Source organism: Apteryx mantelli, unplaced genomic scaffold (genome assembly GCF_036417845.1).
Source record: "Apteryx mantelli isolate bAptMan1 unplaced genomic scaffold, bAptMan1.hap1 HAP1_SCAFFOLD_154, whole genome shotgun sequence".
Lineage (NCBI taxonomy): Eukaryota > Metazoa > Chordata > Aves > Apterygiformes > Apterygidae > Apteryx > Apteryx mantelli.
This window is the reverse complement of record NW_027118507.1, coordinates 5,773-26,870: the sequence shown is the minus strand read 5'-3', so window position 1 is coordinate 26,870 and position 21,098 is coordinate 5,773. Positions and strand designations below refer to the sequence as shown.

Below are 21,098 nucleotides of genomic sequence, written 5' to 3'. Positions count from 1 at the left end.
CAGGTCTGGCCCCCCAGCATCACCCCCAGGCTGCCCCCAGGGCCCAACAGCACCCAAATGCCCTCCCGGAACCACCAAGCCCCCCCCACACACCCCAAATTGCCCCCCCCCACGGGTGCCCCCTGGTCCCGAGAACAGCCCAGGCCCCACAGGGCCACGGCAACACCCTGCAACACCCCAGGACACACACACGGACACCCTGACCTACATACGGATGCACACACGGACACGCACATGAACACCCCCAACACACGCAGACACCCCAGCGCAGCCCTGACACACGCAGACACCCCAATCCCCCCCCCCAAGAAACTCCAATATGTGCCCCGATGCTTGTACACACCATGCGCGTGACACCCCAACGCGCTGGTAAACACCCTGACACGCTCGCACACCCCCATCACACATGTAGCACCCCGGGACACAAGCCGGCATGCTCACACTCCCCCAAAGACACCCCAGCGCATGCCCCATCACCCCCGCACAGCCCAGCACTCCCGTCACACACACACACCCCAACGCAACACCCCAGCATCCTGGCACACCCCAACGCACACGCAACACCCCTGCGCCCCATCACACCCCGACACACGACACCCCTGCACTCCATCACATCCCAACACACACGCAACACCCCAAACCCAATCACACCCTGGCACGCTCGCGCACCCCGACACACATGCAACACCCCCGCGCTCCATCACACCCCGACATGCTCGAACACCCCAACAAGCATGCAACACCCCTGCACCCCATCACACCCTGACACACACGTGACACCCCAACTGCAATCACACCCCGACATGCACGCGACACCCCAGCACCCATTACACCCCGATGCACACGCGACACCCAACTGCAATCACACCCCAACACGCTCGCACACCCCAACACCCACGCGACACCCCAACATCCATCACACCCCGACACCCCCTCGCACCCCCCCTCGCACCGGGCCCGGCAGTAATTAGCTCCTTAACGAGCGCTGCCCCCGCCGGGGTCCCCTCGCCCCCCCCCGCCCGCAGCATCCCGGTCAGCCGCAGCATCCCCTGCGCCCGTCGCCATGGCAACGCGGCTGCCGGGCAACGGGGGGGCGCCATGGCAACGGGAGGGGCCATGGCAACCGGGAGCCGGGAGCAAGGGAAAGGGGGGGGAACCAGCGCCGCCCGGGCCGCCCCGCCACCTCCGGGGCCCCCCCAGGACCCCCCCCAGACCCCCCCCCCCGAGCCCCACATTTGCCCCCTCCTTCCCCGCAGCATCTTCTCCTTGAGGCGACCTTGTGCTGCGGCGCGGGGGGGGGGGAATGGGGACCTCCCCCCGCAATTGGGGACCCCCCCTCCGGGCAGGGGGACCCCCAAACCCCCCGGGACAGGGGACCCCCGCAGGGATGGGGGAAAACCCGGGGGAAAAGGGACCTCTGCAACATGGGACGGGACCCCCCCCAATGGTGCTGCCCCCCCCACCCCGGGCTGGGGAAGAGGGGGGGGGTCCTCGGGGTCCCGGGGGGGGTTTCCCCCTCCAGAGCATCCCATTCCCACCGGTGTCCCCGGTGACGTCACGTCTGGCTGCCGTGGCAACCATTGACTGGCGGCTGATCCTGGACCAGCTCACCCCAAACCAAAAGGGGGGGGGGCGGGGTGACCTTGAGGGGCGCCCGGACGCCTGGGTCCTTGAGGGGGATGGGGCAGGGTCTCCCGGACGCCTGGGCCCCCTGCTTCGCCCCCCCCCCACCGCTGGCGCCGCCCGGGATTTTCCGGCGCGTTTGGGGCCGGAGGCAGCTGTTCTCTCCCCCAGCCCCCCCCCCCGGCGTCGGGTTACGGCGGGTCCCGAGACTTTCCGTGCGGGGGGGGGGGGCCGCCGGCCCGGACACCTGGGTCCCGGGGGGGGGCACCCGGACGCCTGGGTCCCCTGCACTGCACACGTCCCCCGGCGCCTTATCTCCCGGAGTTGGGGGGGGGGGTTGGGGGCGGAGCCGCATCCTCCCGAGGGGGCAGCCCCTTCCCCTCATTAGTCCTCGCCCCCCCCCACAGGGTCTCATTTGCATTCCTTTAAACCTACCGCCTCTTTGCGCCTCATTTGCATCTCATTTGCATCCAGCGCCTCTCGGCCCCGCCCCCTCCGCGGCCGCCGGCGCTGCGTCGCCCCCTGGCGGCCGCGGCGCGGAACTGCAGCGCCGGCGAGACGGGGGCGCCCGGACGCCTGGGTCCCCCGTGGGGGGGGGGGGGGGGAGGGGGGGGCAGAACGGGGGTGTCGGGGGGCAACGGGGAGGGGGGGGGAACTGGGGGCACATGGCGGACGCAGACCACTCGGGCGCCTCTCCCGTAAAAGACTCGCTGGGTTTATTGGGGGCCGTGGAGACGTCACCCAAAGAAAAGAGGGGAAAAAAAAAAAAACAAGAAAAAAGGGGGGAAAAAAAAACAGAAAGGAAAAAAAAAATAATAATAATAACAGCAGCCCCCCCGGGGCCGAGAGAAACGGGGGGGCCGCCCCCTCCCCAGAGCGCCCCGCTGCCCCATGTCCATGGGGGGGCCCGTGTGTCCGTGGCCCCCCGCGGCCGGTCCGTGCGTGGGGGGGGGCGTCCGTCCTCCTCTGCGCCCCCTTGCAGTGGGGGGGGTCCCCCAAATCCTTCCAGGCACGGCATGGGGGTCCCATCCCCCCGGCGGGGTGGGGGGCAACAGCCCCCCCAGGAAGGCACAGCGCAGTTTTGAGGGGGGCTCGGAGTGGGGTGGGGGGGTGCTGAGTCCGGAGGGGGGGGCCTTTTTTTGAAGGGGGGGGTCGGTCCTGGCTGCCCCCCCCTCCCGGCCCCCCAAGTCCTGTCATACGCACGGCGTACAAGGGGAAGGGGGGGTCACTCCTGGTCGCGGGGCCCCCCCTCGGGGGGCGGCGGGGGGCCCCGGGGGGCCGGGGGGGCCGCCCGCAGCGCCTGGATGCGCCGGCACTCGGGGCAGACGCGGACGTGGGTGCAGGGCGGGGGGGCCCCCTCGGACGCCTGGGTCCCCGAGTAGAGCTTGCCGTTGCTGAAGCGCATCTCGCGCAGGGAGGGGGCCCCCCCCGGGCCCCCCCCGCCCCGTGGCGGGGGCCGCCGGCGCCGCCGGGCGCGCGCGGGCTTGCGGCAGGACACGGCGTGGCGCAGCTCCCGGAGCATCTCGGCGCACAGCGAGATCTGCGGGGGGGAGAAAGGGGGTCACCCGGACGCCTGGGCCCCCTCCGGGCCCCCCCGAGCCCAGACACCTCCATCCTCTCCCTGGCTAACCCCGAACCCCTGGGCCCCTCCATGCCCAACTCATGACGACCCAACTCTGGACACCTGGGGCTCCTGCACCCCCCCAGCCTGGTCCAACCCCAAACACCTGGGCCCCTCCATGCCCAACCCATGACGACCCAACTCTGGACACCTGAGGCTCCTGCACACCCCCAGCCTGGTCCAACCCCAAACACCTGGGCCCCTCCATGCCCAACCCATGATGACCCAACTCTGGACACCTGGGGCTCCTGCACCCCCCAGCCTGGTCCAATCCTGAACACCTGGGCCCCTCCATGCCCAGTCCATGATGGCCCAACTGGACACCTGGGTCTCTTGTCCCCCAGCCCAGTCTGACCCAGCCGGGTGCCCCCCCGCCCCGGACGCCTGGGTCCCTCACCTCCTCTGTCTCGGCAGAGCGGCGCGTGGACCAGACGAACTCCATGACGGCCACGAAGATGGCAACGATGAGGCCGCAGACGAGCACCACGAAGATGCCCCCGATGTTCTCCATGCCCAGCCCTGAGGGACGTGGGGGTCAGAGGGGAGCTCCCCATCTCCGCTGCCCACCCTAGTCCCAGGGAGCCCTGCTGGCCTTCACCCCACCCCACTCCCAGCCCGCTCTCTGCCCCGGATGCCTGGGTTCCTCCCCACCAGGTCCACACCTTTGGCTCTGTGGTCCTCCTCCTTTGGGCAGTGCCCTCCTTCCCACCACTTCCGCTTGAGGATTTCCAGCCGGTTGTTCTCCTGCAGCTGCAGGATTGCCAGGGTGATCTCATCCCGAAACGGCGAGCCTGGAGGGGGCAGGATGGGGGGGTCCAGATGAGACCAGACCAGGGCTTGGCCCCCACCTCCCTCCCCAGCCTGCCCCCACCATGCCCGGAGGAGGCCCCACATGTCGTTGGCCCCCTACCCAGCGGCATCCCGATGCCGTAGCCCTTGGTATCCAGCAGCCCGCCGATCTGGGTGAGGTTGCAGTTGTGCCGGCGGTGGTACTCGTTCATGGTGGACTCCAGCAGGAAGGCGTACTTGGAGTTCAGCACCCGGGCGATGCCCTCCTCCGTGCTCTTCACGAAGACGCTCGGCTGCTTCGACTGCATGTAGTTCCACATGCGCTGGTAGGTCTGGTACCGCGAGTTCTGGGGGGAGATGGGCATGGGCGGCTCAACGGGAAGGCGGCTCCAGGGTAGGGGGGGGCAGCTGGGATAGCTGGTGGGGGCTGTGTTGGATGAGGTTTTGTCGAGTTGGCTCAGGTTGGGTTGGGAAAGATGGGTTTGTTTTGTTGGGTTGACCCAGGTTGAGTTGGGTTTGTTCAGTTGGGCAGGTTGACCCCCATTGGGTTAGTTTGGGTTGGGTTGAGCTGAATTAGCCTTTTTTCGGCTGCCGTGTATTGGGTTGGGTTGAGTTAGGCTTGTTCAGCTGCCCTGTACGGGATTGGGTTGACCCACTTTGGGTTGGGTTGAGTTGGGCTTGTTTGGGTGTGCTGTACTGGGTTGGACTGACCAACATTGGGTCAATTTGGGTTGGGCTGAGCCAGTTTGGGTTAGGCTTTTTTGGCTGGGTTGGGTTGAATTGGGTTTGTTCTGCTGCGCTGGGTTGAGTTAGGTTGGGTTGAGTTGGGCTGGGTTGAGTTGGGCTTGTTTGGGTGTGCTGTATTGGGTTGGACTGACCAACACTGGGTCAGTTTGGGTTGGGTTGAGCCAGTTTGGGTTAGGCTTTTTTGGCTGGGTTGGGTTGAATCGGGTTTGTTCTGCTGCGTTGGGTTGAGTTGAGTTGGGTTGAGTTGGGCACAGTTGTGTCAGGTGGTGAGATTCGTGGCTGCACCATTCCCCATCACATTCCCATCCCTCCCAGGGTCTCCCACTGGAGCTAGAGCCTCACCTGGAAGAAGGTCATGGTGGAGCCGGCGTGGATGGTGCCGTACTCGATGTTGGTCTGGTCGGCCAAGTCATCAGCCGACTCGATGGGCACCTCCATCCGCTGCACGGTGAGGAAGGCGGCCAGGTTGGCCGTGTAGGAGGAGATGATGATGAGGGTGAAGGCCCACCTGCGGGACGGCCCCGGAGGCAGGGGGTCAGCCGAGACGGCCCGAGGACGGGTCCCCACCGCCGCCACCGCCGCCGCCGCCCGGCTCACCAGACGCCGCTGACGCAGCGGGTGGAGAGGGCGCGGGGCATGATCTCGGAGCCCTGCTGCATGAAGCCGCCGACGGGGAACCAGAGGCTGTTGCCCAGCGTGTACTGGTTCTCCAGGAGGTTGTGCCGCTCCCGCAGGCAGGGGTGCGGGTTGTACCACTCGTAGGGGCTCAGCCTGCCGGGGGGGGCACCGTCAGGGACGCCGGGGTGGGGGGGTCCCCCCCTCCACCGGCATGTGCCCCACAGCGCCCCCCCGGGACACCCCCACACCCTGCAACCCTGGGGATTTGGGGGGGGCCCTTGGAGTCTGGGGGGGATTTGGGGGTCCCCCCAGGTTTGGGGGTGCACCCAGGGTCTGGGGAGGATATTGGGATACCCTCGAGGTCTGGGAGTGCCCTGGGGGGGATATCGGGGTGCCCCCAGGGTCTCAGGGAGATTTTGGAGTCTCCCCAGGGTTTGGGGGTGCCCCAAGGTCTGGGGAAGATATTGGGGTGCCTCCAGGATCTGGTATTGCCCCTGGGATCAGGGGGGGATATTGGGGGCCCCTTGGGTTTTGGGGGTGCCCCTGAGGTTTGGGGAGGGATACTGGGGTCCCCCTGGGTTTTGGGGTTGCCCCAGGGTCTGAGGGGGATGGTGGGGGTCTCCTCGGGGTTTGGGGGTGCCCCAGGGTCTGGGGAGGATGGTGGGGCCCCCTGAGGTTTGGGGTTGCCCCAAGGTCTGGGGAGGATGGTTGGGTCTCCTTGGGGTTTGGGGGTGCCCCAGGGTCTGAGGGGGATGGTGGGATCCCCCTGAGGTTTGGGGGTGCTCCAGGGTCTGAGGGGGATGGTTGGGTCCCCCTGAGGTTTGGGGGTGCCCCAGGGTCTGAGGGGGATGGTGGGGTCCCCCTGAGGTTTGGGGGTGCTCCAGGGTCTGAGGGGGATGGTGGGGTCCCCCTGAGGTTTGGGGGTGCCCCAGGGTCTGGGGAGGATGGTGGGGTCCCCCTGAGGTTTGGGGGTGCCCCAGGGTCTGGGGAGGATGGTGGGGTCCCCCTGAGGTTTGGGGGTGCCCCAGGGTCTGGGGAGGATGGTGGGGTCCCCCTGAGGTTTGGGGGTGCTCCAGGGTCTGAGGGGGATGGTGGGGTCCCCCTGAGGTTTGGGGGTGCTCCAGGGTCTGGGGAGGATGGTGGGGTCCCCCTGAGGTTTGGGGGTGCTCCAGGGTCTGGGGAGGATGGTGGGGTCCCCCTGAGGTTTGGGGGTGCCCCAGGGTCTGGGGAGGATGGTGGGGTCCCCCTGAGGTTTGGGGGTGCTCCAGGGTCTGAGGGGGATGGTGGGGTCCCCCTGAGGTTTGGGGGTGCTCCAGGGTCTGGGGAGGATGGTGGGGTCCCCCTGAGGTTTGGGGGTGCTCCAGGGTCTGGGGAGGATGGTGGGGTCCCCCTGAGGTTTGGGGGTGCTCCAGGGTCTGAGGGGGATGGTTGGGTCCCCCTGAGGTTTGGGGGTGCTCCAGGGTCTGAGGGGGATGGTGGGGTCCCCCTGAGGTTTGGGGGTGCTCCAGGGTCTGAGGGGGATGGTGGGGTCCCCCTGAGGTTTGGGGGTGCTCCAGGGTCTGAGGGGGATGGTGGGGTCCCCCTGAGGTTTGGGGGTGCTCCAGGGTCTGGGGAGGATGGTGGGGTCCCCCTGAGGTTTGGGGGTGCCCCAGGGTCTGAGGGGGATGGTGGGGTCCCCCTGAGGTTTGGGGGTGCTCCAGGGTCTGAGGGGGATGGTTGGGTCCCCCTGAGGTTTGGGGGTGCCCCAGGGTCTGAGGGGGATGGTGGGGTCCCCCTGAGGTTTGGGGGTGCTCCAGGGTCTGAGGGGGATGGTGGGGTCCCCCTGAGGTTTGGGGGTGCTCCAGGGTCTGGGGAGGATGGTGGGGTCCCCCTGAGGTTTGGGGGTGCTCCAGGGTCTGAGGGGGATGGTGGGGTCCCCCTGAGGTTTGGGGGTGCCCCAGGGTCTGAGGGGGATGGTGGGGTCCCCCTGAGGTTTGGGGGTGCCCCAGGGTCTGAGGGGGATGGTGGGGTCCCCCTGAGGTTTGGGGCTGCCCCAGGGTCTTGGGGGGGGGCCCCGGGGGGTCTCACCGGGCGGCGAGGAAGAGGACGCAGCTGACGGCCAGGTAGGCGAGGAGCATGAAGAGCCAGACGGCGGGCGAGAAGGGGTCTAGGAAGGAGAAATACCCCGGCTTGCGGCCCTGCGGGGACACGGCGTGAGACCCCCCCCTCGGCTCGGCGCGGCCCCCCCCCCCCGGCACGGCACCCCCCCCCCCCCCCCCCCCCGGCGCGGCGCCCCCTCCCCGTACCATGTGCACCCGGTAGAGGATGCTGATGCCCAGCGTCATGAAGGGCTTCGAGAAGTCGATGACCTTCTCCCGCTCCGCCGTGATGGTGAAGGCAGCCACCGCCAGGTCGGCCTTCTGGGGGGGGGGGGGGCAGGCAGAGGCACCCCGGGGTGGGGTGGGGGGGGGACATCAGCGCCGCGGTGCCCCCCCACCCCACCCCGCCTGCCCGCAGGCTGCCCCACGGCGCCCCCCCGCAGGATGCCCCCGAGCCCCATAGCGCCCACCACAAGCTGCCCCCGGGACCCCCAAGCTCACAGCGCCCCCCGCAGGATGCCCTCAAGCCCCATAGCGCCCCCCGCAGGATGCCCCCGGGACCCCCAAGCTCACAGCGCCTCCCGCAGGATGCCCTCAAGCCCCATAGTGCATCCTGCAGGATACCCTCGAGTCCCATAGTGCCCCCCACAAGCTGCCCCCGGGACCCCCAAGCTCGCAGCGTCCCCTGCAGGATGCCCCCGAGCCCCACGGCGCCCCCCGCAGGCTGCCCCCGGGACCCCCAAGCTCACAGCACCCCCACAGGCTGCCCCCGAGCCCCATGGCACCCCCCCGCAGGCTGCCCCCCAAGCCCTATAGTGCCCCCCACAGGCTGCCCCCGAGCCCCACAGCGCCCCCCACAGGCTGCCCCTGAGGCCCCAGAGCCCCACGGCATCCACCCCCCCACACACACACACAGGCTGCCCCAGGTCACCCCATACCCCCCCCCCGTGCCCCATAGCGCCCCCCACAGGCTGCCCCCAGTGCACCACCCCGCGCCTCCTACAGGCTGCCCCAAGTTCTGCCCCATGCACCCCATAGCGCCCCCTCCCCAGCTCCAGGTCCTCCCATACCCCCTGCTCCCCATAGCGCCCCCCACAGGCTGCTCCCAGCACACACACCCCCCCCCGCGCCCCATAGCGCCCCCCCCCCCGCGCCTACCCGGTTGATGAGCTCGCCCACCATGCCGGTCCAGGAGCCGTTGGGCTCGGGCGCCCCGTAGAGCCCGTCCTCCACCAGCTTGATGTGGAAGCGGAACTTGAGGAGCCCGGCCAGCTCCTGCAGCATGTCCACGCAGAAGCCCTCGTAGCGCTCGGCGCCGCCCGCGCCCCCCACCCGCATCACGTAGGGGTTCTCCTGGGGGGCGGGGACACGTCAGGGATGGCTGCCCCCATGGGGAACCCCCCCCCCCGCCCCCCAGTGTGGCGGCATCCCCCATGGGGATGGCATGGAGGGGATGGTGGCCCCCTCCAAGGCACCATGGATGGTGACTCCATGGAGGGGGCAGCAGGACCCCCAAGGGCACCATGGATGGAGACTCCTTGGAGGGGGCAGCGGGACCCCCAAGGGCACCATGGATGGTGACTCCATGGAGGGGGCAGTGGGACCCCCAAGGGCACCATGGATGGAGACTCCTTGGAGGGGGCAGCGGGACCCCCAAGGGCACCATGGATGGTGACTCCATGGAGGGGGCAGTGGGACCCCCAAGGGCACCATGGATGGAGACTCCTTGGAGGGGGCAGCGGGACCCCCAAGGGCACCATGGATGGAGACTCCTTGGAGGGGACAGCAGGACCCCCAAGGGCACCATGGATGGTGACTCCATGGAGGGGGCAGCAGGACCCCCAAGGGCACCATGGATGGAGACTCCTTGGAGGGGGCAGCGGGACCCCCAAGGGCACCATGGATGGAGACTCCTTGGAGGGGGCAGCGGGACCCCCAAGGGCACCATGGATGGAGACTCCATGGAGGGGACAGCAGGACCCCCAAGGGCACCATGGATGGAGACTCCATGGAGGGGGCAGTGGGACCCCCAAGGGCACCATGGATGGTGACTCCGTGGAGGGGGCAGTGGGACCCCAAATGGAGACCCCACAGAGGGGCCAGCAGGACCCCAAAGGGACCCTGAGTGGAGATGCCAGGGGAGGTCCACAAAGGGGACAGTGGGACCCGAAAGGGAGATGCCATGGAGGGGACAGCGGGACTCCAAAGGGACCCAAATGGAGACCCCAAAGTGGGACACAGCAGGACACCAAAGGGACCCACATGTAGACCTGGGGGGGGACGGACCCCACAGAAGGGCACAGTGGGGATCCAAGAGGACCCAAATGGAAACCCCAACGGGGGGCACCCCAGGGGGACACAGCAGGGACCCAATGGGACCCCCCAGTGGGACCTAATGACACCCAGTGGTGACCCCAAGTGGAGACCACGGTGGGGTCCCTCCACAGAAGGGACAGTGTGACCCCAAAGGGTTTCCAAATGGGAACCCCCCCCCCAGTGGGAGCTAATGGACCCCCCCCCCCGGAGGCCACAGCAGATCGTGGTGGGACCCCATGGGCCCATCAACACCCTCCTCCCAATGGAGACCCCAGTGGGACACCCCAGCGGGACCTAATGGGACCCCATGGGCCCATCAACGCCCCCCCCATGGAGACCCCCGGGGGGGGGACCCTGAGGGCGCAAAGCAGGGCCCCCGGCCCCCCTGGCGCCCCGGGCTCACCAGGATGGTGGTGATGATGAGGGTCTTGTTGGCGAGGCTGTCGGAGGCGTTGATGGCCAGCGTGGTGGCGTTCATGGCCAGCGTCCGGTTCGAGTACCACACGCCCACCTGGGGAGGAACACGCCGGGCTGGGGGGGCTGGGGGGGTCCCCGGGGGGGTGGGAGGAGGCCAGGGGGGGCAGAGGGGTGTGGGGTGCTGTGCGGGGTGCAGGGCATGGGGTGCAGCATAGGGTGCAATGCAGGGTGCAATGCATGGTGTGGGGCGCGCCGTGGGGCTCAATGCAGCATGTGGGGCACACTGTGGGGCTCAATGCAGCATGTGGGGCGTGCCGTGGGTCGCAATGCAGCGTGTGGGGCGCGCTGTGGGGTGCAATGCAGTGTGTGGGGCATGCCGTGGGGCGCAACGTAGCATGTGGGGCGCGCCGTGGGGCACAATGCAGCGTGTGGTGCATGCCAGGGGGTGCAATGCAGCATGTGAGGCACAGCGTGGGGTGCAATGCAGCGTGTGGGGCATGCCATGGGGCACAATGCAGCATGTGGGGTATGTCGTGGGGCGCAATGCAGCGTGTGGGGCGCGCCGTGGGGCAGGCCGTGGGGCGCTCACCTCGCGGTGGCCGTGGCGCCCCTTCTCCAGCACGTGCAGCGTGTAGTTCGTGCGCTGGCCCTTGCTGTTGAACTCCACGCGCCCCGTCAGCCCGTCGTACTCTACCTGGCGGGGGGACACGGGGGGGACACGGACACGGGGGGGACGACACATAGGGGGTGACATGAGGACATGGGGGACAGGGATAAGGGGGACATGGGGGGACACACGAACGCAGGCAGGGGGGAAAGGAGGGGATGCAGGGACATTGGGGGGGGTGACATGAGGACACCAGGGATGGGGATATGGGGGACATGGGGGGGACACGGGGGGGACATGAGGACACCAGGGACATGGGGGGACACATGAACACAGGCAGAGGGGGACACGGGGGGACACAGCACATGGTGTTTGGGGGGGACACTCAGGCTCAGGACCCCCCAGGAGCATTGGGGTCCCCCGGGACATTGGCCCCAACGGGAGGACTTGGGGCTCCCCAAGGAGGTTTTGGGGACCCCTCTGAGCTCTAGGGCTGCTCCGGGGGGGGTTGGGGGACCCCGGGAGGTTTTTGCCCCCCCAGAAAGGTTTCCCCCCCCCCCAGGATGTTTTGGGGCCCCCCCCAGTAAGGTTTTGGGACCACCTGGGAGCTCCAGGAAGGTTTTGGGGCCCCCCTGGGAGATTTTGGGCCCCCCTGGGAGGTTTGGGGACCCCTGGGAGGTCCAGGAAGGTTTTGGGGGGCCCCTGGGAGGTTTTGGGGCTCCCCTGGGAGCTCCAGGGAGGTTTTGAGCATCCCCTGGGAGATTTTGGGGCTCCCCAGGGAGGTTTTGGGGACTCCTGGGAGCTCCAGGAAGGTTTTGGGTGACCCAGGGAGGTTTTGGGCCCCCCTGGGAGGTTCTGGGAGATTTTGGGGCTCCCCAGGGAGGTTTTGGGTCCTCCCAGGAGGTTTTGGGGACCCCCCCGGGAGGTTTTGGGGGACCCACCATGCGCAGGTAGTTCATGAGGCTGGTGCCGTGCTGCCAGATGCTGGCGGAGTTGCAGGCGAGGGGCCGGACGCCGATCTCCTGGCTGCGGTTCAGCTCCCGCACGGCCCCCACCACCACGTGCACCGCGTCGAACATGAGCGCCGCCGAGAGCTGCGGGCACCGGATGGGACCGGGACGGGACCGGACGGGATGGGGACAGGGATGGGGATGGGGACGGGATGGGGATGGGGATGGGACCAGGATGAGATGAGGACAGGAACAGCAACAGGGATGGCATGAGGCCCTGCACCCCTTAAACCCCCCTGAGCATCTGTTCTTGGGGGGCCCTAAGCCGCTCTGGGGGTCCCCCAAAAGCCCAGGGACACCTGGGACCTTGCAACCCCCCCCCCGAGTTTCCCTCCCTCCCGAATTTGGGGCACCCCAGGGTCATTAGGCCTTTGCTATCCCCAGGTTCCCCAAGGTTTGGGGTCCCATGTCCCCATCCCAGGGCGTTCAGGGGTCTCTGCACCATTTTCAGGGCCCCAGGTGCTCCCTCAAATATTTTGGGGTCCCATCAAGCTACCAGCACCCCCCCTAGACCAGTTTGCCCACGTATTTGGGCTCTTCCCAAGTGTTTTTTGGGGGGGGTCTCTGTGTCCCAGAGCCCCCCTGCCAGGTGTTTTGGGGTCCCCCTAGGTGTTTTGGGGGCTCCCCCAGGTATTTGGGGGTCTCTCCTAGGTGTTTGGGGTCTCTCCCAGGTGTTTGGAGGTCCCACCATGCCAAGGTGCCCCCAGCTCCAGGGTGTCCCCCGGCGTTTGCCCCCTCCCCCTCAGGGTTTTGGGGTCCCCCCCAGGTATTTTGGGCCCCGCCGCGGGGTTTCGGGGTCTCACCGCGGGGCCGGGGTAGGGGCTGAGCTCGCAGTTCTCGCGCCAGGACATGTTGAGGCTGCGGACGAACTCCAGGTAGAAGGGGTGGCTGGTGTTGAACATGGAGAAGCCGAGGACGGTGGAGGGGGCGTCCGCCAGCGCGTCCAGCCGCAGCATGGGGAAGTCCTGGGGGGACGGGGACATGGGTCAGGGCATGGGGATGGGGATGGGGACATGGGTCAGGACACGGGGATGGGGACGGGGATGTGGGTCAGGGTACAGGGACGGGGATGGGGACAGGGGTCAGGGCATGGGACAGGACGGGGACAGGGATGTGGGTCAGGGCACAGGAATGGGGATAGGGGACATGATCAGGGCACGTGGGGACACAAGGGGACTTGTGATCAAGGGGGGACACCGTCAGGGCATGGGGACACATGGGGGAGATGCAGGGACACGAGGGTCAGGGGACACAGAGACACGGGGGTCGGGGGACATTGTGGTCGGGGGACACGGGGGACAGGGGGGTCCCCACTCACCATGGTGGTCAGGATGTACTTGTAGAAAGCCGACGTCATGCCCAACTCCGAGGCCTGGGGGAGAGGGCAGCGCTCGGAGCGGCCCCACAGCACCGGACCTACAGCACCGGCCCCACGGTGGGAGCGGCCCCACGGTCCCCAACCCCACGGTGCCAGCTTTCCCACAGTCCCCAGCCCCATGACATGAACTTTCCCACGGTCCCCAGCCCCACGGCACCAGCTTTCCCACGGTCCCCAGCCCCACGGCACCAGCTTTCCCACGGTGCCCAGCCCCCAGCATGATCCTCCCCTTGGTGCCCAGCCCCACAGCGCCAGTTTTCCCACGGTCCCCAGCCCCATGACACGAACTTTCCCAAGGTCCCCAGCCCCATGACACCAGTTTTCCACGGTCCCCAGCCCCACGGCACCAGTTTTCCCGTGGTCCCCAACCCCACAGTGCCAGTTTTCCCACGGTCCCCAGCCCCATGACGCAAACTTCCCCATGGTCCCCAACCCCACAGTGCCAGTTTTCCCACAGTCCCCAGCCCCATGACACAAACTTTCCAAGGTCCCCAGCCCCATGGCACCAGCTTTCCTACGGTCCCCAGCCCCACGGCACCAGTTTTCCCGCGGTCCCCAGCCCCACAGCACCAGTTTTCCCACGGTCCCCAGCCCCACGGCACCAGCTTTCCCACGGTCCCCAGCCCCACGGCACCAGTTTTCCCACGGTCCCCAGCCCCACGGCACCAGTTTTCCTGCGGTCCCCAGCCCCACGGCACCAGCTTTCCCATGGTCCCCAGCCCCACGGCGCGACCCGCCCCCCCTCCCGCGCCACCTTGCTGAGGACGAGGTGGGAGACGGAGGCGTTGGCATCGATGATGATGGTGGTGATCTTGTCGTCGCGGATCTCCTTGAGCAGCGGCGTGGGGTCCTGCGAGTCGTCCAGCATCCGCACCGAGAGCGTCTCGCGCGAGATGAGGAACTGCCGCACCAGCTCCTCCAGCCGCAGCAGGCCTGGGGGGTGCCGCCATCAGCCCCCGCCACCCCCCGAGCATCGGCCCCTGCCCCGTCCCCGTGTCCCTGTGCATCGTCTCCGTTGTCTCCCATGTCCCCCACACTCCTCTGTGCCCTGTCCCCATCCTGGTGCCCCCTGTCCCTGTGCCACTGTTCCCATCTGCATCCCCAGTTCCCATCCCAGTGTCCCCATCCTCATGTTCATGCCTGGTCCCCATGTCCCCTGGTGCCCCCCATCCCCGTGCCCCATCCCCCGTGTCCATGTCCATGCCCCTGTCCCCATGTCCCTCGGTGCCCTCCGTCCCTGTGCCCCTGTCCCCATCCCCATCCCTGGTCCCCGTGTCCCTGTCCCCATGCCCCATCCTCACATCCCTCAGTGCCCCCCATCCCCATGCCCCTGTCCCCTTGTCCCTGTGTCCCTCATCCCTGCGCCCCTGTCCCCATCCCTGGTCCCCATGCCCATGTCCCCATGCTGCCATCCTTGGTGGCCCCCATCCCCATTCCCTTGTCCCCATGTCCCCATCCCATCCCCGTGCCCCCTGTCCCCATCCCATGCCCTTGTCCCCATGTCCCCATGTCCCCGTCCCCATCCCCATGCCCTTGTCCCCATGTCCCCATCCCCATCCCTGTGCCCCTGTCCCCATCCCCATGCCCTTGTCCCCATGTCCCCATGTCCCCATCCCCATCCCTGTGCCCCTGTCCCCATGTCCCCATCTCCATCCCTGTCCCCCTGTCCCCATGTCCCCATCCCCGTGCCCCCTGTCCCCACGTGCCCCGGCGCCCGCGGCCGCCCCTCACACTCGGCCTTGGCGCAGATGAGCGACGCCGCCGGGTAGCGGAAGCTGCGCAGGATGTGGCCCAGCGCCAGGCTCACGTCCTCGTTGCTGGGGTAGAGGCTCACGGCGGCGAAGCGCAGGTACTGCAGCTTGGGGGTCTCCTCGGGGCCCACCTTGATGTGGGGGATCTGGGGGGCACCGTCAGGCGGGGGGGGGCCGGGGGGCAGCATCACCCCAGGGGGGACAAGGATGCAGGGGGGTGGGGGACTTGGGGGGCAGCATCACCCTGGGGTGGATGGGGATACGGGGGGATGGGGGACCTGGGGGGCCATGGGGACCCTTGGGGGGACCCGGGGGGCTGGTGGGGGCCCATGAGGGGGCACCGCCCCCCCCCAACTCACCTCCTTCTCCCCACAGATGTGGCTGACGGTGGAGGCGGACGCGGGGCTGGAGGCCGGACCCAGCACGGAGACGACCCCCTTGGGCAGGATCTGGCACACTGTGTGTGTGGGGGGGGTCAGCGCACGTGTGCCTTGCACGGCCGCCTTGCACACCTGTGCCTCGCACACGCACCTCGCACACGCACCTTGCACACGCGCCTCGCACGGCTGCATCTCTCACACGCGTCTCGCACGGCCGTGCCCTGCGCACACACCTCCGTGCAGCACCTCGCACGCCCTTGTGCAGCACCTCTCCCACGGTGCATGCTCCCGTGCACCTTGCACGCCCCCACACAGTGCCTTGCACGCCTTGCACGCTCCTGCATGCCTCGCAGGCCCTTGTGCAGCGCCTCTCCCACGGTGCACGCTCCCGCGCGCCTCGCACAGCCCTGTGCAGCGCCTCGCGTGCCCCCGTGCAGCACCTCAGGCACCTTGCACGCCTCCATGCAATGCCTTGCACGCCTCGCACACCCCCGTGCAGCACCTTGTGCTCCCCCGTGCAGCTTCTCGGGCAATTTGCATGCTGCTGTGCACCTCTCACACCCCCATGCAATGCCTCGCACGCCTCGCACGCCCCCAGGCAGCACCTCAAGCACCTTGCATGCTCCTGCGCTCCTTGCACGCCCCCATGCAATGCCTTGCACACCTCGCACACTCCTGTGCACCTTGCACACCCCCATGCAATGCCTTGCATGCCTCACATGCCCCCACGCAGCGCCTCGTGTGCCCCCGTGCGGCGCTTCGCACACCTCGCACGCCCCCGTGCAGCGCCGGCAGGGCACTCACTGGTGTCGGTGGTCTCGTACTGGCTGTCGCGCTGCAGCTCGAAGATGTCGACCTCGAGGCGGGCGCGCGCCGGCGCCTCCAGGATGCCGTTGATGTGCTCGCGGGCCAGCGCCAGCGCCAGGCGCTCGCCGCGCCCGCACACCGTCCGGTCGTCCAGGATGGCCGCTGGGGGCGCGGGGTGGGCCACGGCCGCCCCACGGCCCCCCCCGCCCCAGCCCCACGTGTCCCCAAATATCCCCCCCGTGTCCCCAAATACCCCCCGTGTCCCCAAATGTCCTCCCATGCCCCCATGTCCCCCCATACCCCCCTGTGCCCCCCATGTCCCCAAATATCCCCGTGTCCCCAAATACCCCCCATGCCCCCGTGTCCCCAAATACCCCCCCATGTCCCCCGTGTCCCCAAATATCCCCTCCCCAGGCCTCATCCTTCTGAGCCGCCCCCGTTGCCCCATAGATTGGGTGTCCCCAAATGTCCCCCCATGTCCCCAAATATCCTCCCCATACCTCGTCCCTCTGAGCCCCCCCATTGCCCCCCCCTCCCCCCAAGGCCTTGATGTCCCCAAATGCCCCCCCATGACCCCAAATATCCCCCCCAGGCCTCGTCCCTCTGAGCGCCCCCATTGTCCCCAAGGCCTTGGTGTCCCCAAATGCCCCCCCATGTCCCCAAATATCCCCCCCATGCCTCGTCCCCCCCCAAGCCCCCCCACTGCCCTACAGCCTTGGTGTCCCCAAATGCCCCCCCACGACCCCCCCCCAGGCCTCGTCCCCTTGTGCCCCCCGTCGCCCCATTGCCCCGTGTCCCCCCGTGTCCCCCGCTGTCCCCGTGTCCCCCCCCCAGCGCGACGCCGTACCCATGCGCAGGGACGAGAGCACCTGGCGGCTGCGGGGCGCGAAGGCGGCCACCAGCAGCAGCAGGACCGCGGGCGACGCCGGCATCTTCCTCCGCTCCTCATGGAGAAGGTCGGCGCGGCCCCGCTCGCCGCCTGCCGCCCGGCGCTCAGCGGGGGGCCCGGCACCCCCCCCCGGCACCCCTGGGACCCCCCTGGCACCCTGGGGCCCCCCTGCACCCCGGGGACCCCCCTGCATCCCTGCGACCCCCCCCATGCACCCGGGGACCCCCCTGAATCCCTGGACTCCCCATGCACTCTGGGGACCCCCCTGTGCCCCGGGGACCCATGAGACCCCTATGCCCTGGGGACCCCCCTGCACCCCTGGGACCCCTCGATGCACCCTTGGGACCCCCCTATGCACCCCTGGGACCCCTCAATGCAACCCCTGTGACCCCCCCCATGCACCCTGGGGACCCCCCTGTGCCCTGGGGACCTTCTGCACCCCTGGGACTCCTCGATGCACCCTTGGGACCCCCCCCTATGCACCCTTGGGAACCCTCCTGCTTCCTGCATCCCTGGGACCCCCCTTGCATCCCTGGGACCCCCCCCTGCACCCTGAGGACCCCCCTGCATCCCTGGGGACCCCCCTATGCACCCTTGGGAACCCTTCTGCATCCCTGGGACCCCCCCCTGCACCCTGAGGACCCCCCTGCATCCCTGGGGACCCCCCTATGCACCCTTGGGAACCCTTCTGCATCCCTGGGACCCCCCCTGCATCCCTGGGACCCATCCTGTGCCCCGGGGACCCCCCTGTGCCCTGAGAATCCCTCTATGCACCCCTGGGACCCCCCATGCACCCAAGGGACCCCCCTGGTGCCCTTAGGACCCCCCCTGCACCCCGGGGACCCCCCTGTGCCCTGGGGACCTCCTGCACCCCGGGGACCCCTCAATGCACCTCTGGGACCCCCCTGGCACCCTGGAATCCCTCGATGCACCCTTGGGAACCCCCTGCACCCCTGGGACTGCCTCCACAATCCAGGGACCCCCCCCTGCACGTCTGGGACCCCCCATGCACCCTTGGGACCCCCCTATGCACCTCTGGGACCCCTCAATGTACCCCTGCAACCCCCCCCCATGCACCCTGGGGACCCTCCTGTGCCCTGGGACCCCCCCATGCACCCCAGGAAACCTCTGTACCCCAAGGACCTGCGAGACCCCTGTGCCCTGGGGACCCCCCTGCACCCCTGGGACCCCCCCACACCCCTGGGACCCCTCGATGCACCCTTGGGAATCCCTTCTGCACCCCTGGGACCCCCCCATGCACCCTGGGGACCCCCCCGGTGCTCTGGGTCCTCGAGGACTCCCAGGGACCCCCGCACCCCTGGGGTCCCCCCCCCGGGACCCCCCTTCACCCTGGGCCATGGGTGTGCAGAGCGGGGGGGGGACCCTGGGGACCCCCATTCACCCCCCCCAAGGCCCCTCCTTGCTCCTTGCCCCCCCCAGGGCCCTGGGACCCTCATATCCCCCGACATCCACTGGGGACCCCCCCCCACATCATCCCTCCCCCGTCCCGGGACCCCCAGTGACCCCCCCACACCCAACCCCCCTTCCTGATCCCAGGGCATCGGCGGGGGGGGGGAGCTCATTGGAAGGGGGGGGGTCCTGGGCACCGTGGAGGGGGGAACAGCGTGGGGGGGGTCCCAGGGCACTGTGGGGGGGGCACAGCGTGGGGGGGGGTCCCAGGGCACCTTGGGGGGGGCACAGCGTGGGGGGGGGTCCTGGGCACCGTGGGGGGGGGCACAGCGTGGGGGGGGGCCTGGGCCCCGTGGGGGGGGGGAACAGCATGGGGGGGTCCCAGGGCACTGTGGGGGGGGCACAGCGTGGGGGGGGTCCTGGGCACCGTGGGGGGGGAACAGCGTGGGGGGGGTCCCAGGGCACTGTGGGGGGGGGCACAGTGTGTGTGGGGGTCCCAGGGCACTGTGGGGGGGGGCACAGCGTGGGGGGGGGCCTGGGCACCGCGGGGGGGGCACAGCATGGGGGGTCCCAGGGCACCGTGGGGGGGGGAACAGCGTGGGGGGGGTCCCAGGGCACTGTGGGGGGGGGAACAGCATGGGGGGGGTCCTGGGCACCGTGGGGGGGGGAACAGCGTGGGGGGGGTCCCAGGGCACCTTGGGGGGGGGAACAGCGTGGGGGGGGTCCTGGGCACTGTGGGGGGGGCACAGCATGGGGGGGGTCCCAGGGCACCGTGGGGGGGGAACAGCATGGGGGGGGTCCCAGGGCACCGTGGGGGGGGGCACAGCGTGGGGGGGGGTCCCAGGGCACCTTGGGGGGGGGCACAGCGTGGGAGGGGTCCTGGGCACCGTGGGGGGGGGCACAGTGTGTGGGGGGGTCCCAGGGCACTGTGGGGGGGGCACAGCGTGGGGGGGGTCCCAGGGCACCGTGGGGGGGGGAACAGCATGGGGGGGGGTCCCAGGGCACCGTGGGGGGGGGCACAGCGTGGGGGGGGTCCCAGGGCACCTTGGGGGGGGCACAGCGTGGGGGGGGTCCCGGGCACCGTGGGGGGGGGAACAGCGTGGGGGGGGGTCCCGGGCACCGTGGGGGGGGGAACAGCGTGGGGGGGGGGTCCCAGGGCACTGTGGGGGGGGGCACAGCGTGGGGGGGTCCCAGGGCACCGTGGGGGGGGGGCACAGCGTGGGGGGGGTCCCGGGCACCGTGGGGGGGGGGCACAGCGTGGGGGGGGGTCCCAGGGCACTGTGGGGGGGGCACAGCATGGGGGGGGTCCCAGGGCACTGTGGGGGGGGCACAGCGTGGGGGGAGGGTCCTGGGCACCGCGGGGGGGGCACAGCATGGGGGGGTCCCAGGGCTCCGTGGGGGGGGGCACAGCGTGGGGGGGGTCCCGGGCACCGTGGGGGGGGGGGCACAGCGTGGGGGGGGTCCCGGGCCCCCGCGGGGGGGGGGCGGGGGAGCTCGGAGGGCCCCATTCATGCCCGGGGCAGCTGCCCCGTGTCCTGGTAACCGTTGCCGGGCAACGGGATTCGGCTCCCGCGGATGCTGCGGTTGCCGGGCAACCCCGGGGTTGGGGGGGGGTGGGGGGAGGGGGACGGGGGGGACGGGGGCGCCCCCTCCCCCACCCGCCGGCCCTCTCCCCTGCCCACGGGGCGCCCCTCCCCCACCAGCCCGGGGGGGGGCCCAAAAAACCACCGTGTCGGGAGCGACTCCCCCCCCCCGGAGACCCCCCTATTTGGGGACCCCCAATTTGGGGAGCCCTTGGCCGGGGGGGGCCCCACAAACCCCCCCCATCTGGGGGCCCCAGGATCCCCCCCAGCCCCCCTCATTTCGGGACCCCACCCAGGCCCATCCAGGCCCCAGGAACCCCCCCCCCCCCCAAGTTTGGGCCCCCCCCCCAAGTTTGGGCCCCCCCCGGGGGGTGTTTCTGCCCCCCCGGGGACCCCCTCGTCGAGCCCCCCCCCACACAGCCCGGGGGGTCGGGAATGATGGAGGGAGCAGGAAAGGGAGGAAGGAGAGCGCGGGGGCCGGGAGCGAGGGATGGAGGGATGGGAGAACGGGGGGATGGAGGGATGGAGGGATGGGAGAAGAGACGGATGCGGGGATGGAGGGATGGGAGAACAGATGGATGCGGGGACACAGGATGGAGGGATGGGAGAACGGGGGGATGGAGGGATGGGAGAACAGATTGGGAAAGAAAGGACCGGATGGAGGAAAGGCTGGAGGGGCAGAAGAGGGGGATGGAGGGAGTGGGGAATGGAAGGATGGAAAGCCGGGTGGATGGGCGGCAGGAAGGAGGGATGGAGGACGGGTAAGCAGAGGGATGGAGGGAGGCATCAGAGGATGGAGGACAGGAACAGAAGGATGGAGGGAGACGTGGAGGGATGGGGAAGAAGGGAAGGAGACAGGGAAGGAGACGGAGAAGGGATTGATGGAGGAGGAATGTAGGGATGGAGCAGGGGATGGGGAGAATGGAGGGATGGAGGGAGCAGAGGATGGAAATGGGGGAATGAGGGATGGAGGTGAAGGGGATGGAGGTGAAGGGGTTGGAGCAGGGATGAGGGCACAGAGGGATGGAGGGAACGGGGGAACAAGGGATGCAGGAAAAGGGGATGGAGAAATGG

General features: G+C 69.3%; 1 protein-coding gene across 1 annotated transcript; it reads right to left on the bottom strand.

The window, feature by feature from the left end:
- Window positions 1–2,848: 2,848 nt before the first annotated feature.
- GRIK5 (glutamate ionotropic receptor kainate type subunit 5) lies at window positions 2,849–17,074 on the bottom strand. Its single transcript, XM_067316854.1, has 19 exons — window positions 16,990–17,074; window positions 16,140–16,304; window positions 15,315–15,412; window positions 14,936–15,101; window positions 13,959–14,137; window positions 13,145–13,198; window positions 12,630–12,791; window positions 11,758–11,910; window positions 10,799–10,903; window positions 10,196–10,303; window positions 8,635–8,829; window positions 7,684–7,797; window positions 7,466–7,575; window positions 5,378–5,551; window positions 5,123–5,288; window positions 4,155–4,380; window positions 3,907–4,035; window positions 3,642–3,763; window positions 2,849–3,163 (listed from the first exon to the last, which is right to left on the bottom strand). The coding sequence occupies exons 1-19, from the start codon at window positions 17,072–17,074 to the stop codon at window positions 2,849–2,851; spliced, it is 2,826 nt and encodes a 941-aa protein (XP_067172955.1).
- Between the last annotated feature and the right edge of the window lie 4,024 nt (window positions 17,075–21,098).

What these genes read in the sequence shown, in the direction of transcription:
- GRIK5 (XM_067316854.1), bottom strand. Translation starts at nt 17,074, where the DNA reads ATGCCGGCGTCGCCCGCGGTCCTGCTGCTGCTGGTGGCCGCCTTCGCG. An exon ending in GGCGCCACGGCCACCGCGAG is followed by an intron (nt 10,304 to 10,798) that starts GTGAGCGCCCCA and finishes GTTCCTCCCCAG; the next exon opens with GTGGGCGTGTGGTACTCGAA. An exon ending in CCACCATGACCTTCTTCCAG is followed by an intron (nt 4,381 to 5,122) that starts GTGAGGCTCTAG and finishes ATCTCCCCCCAG; the next exon opens with AACTCGCGGTACCAGACCTA.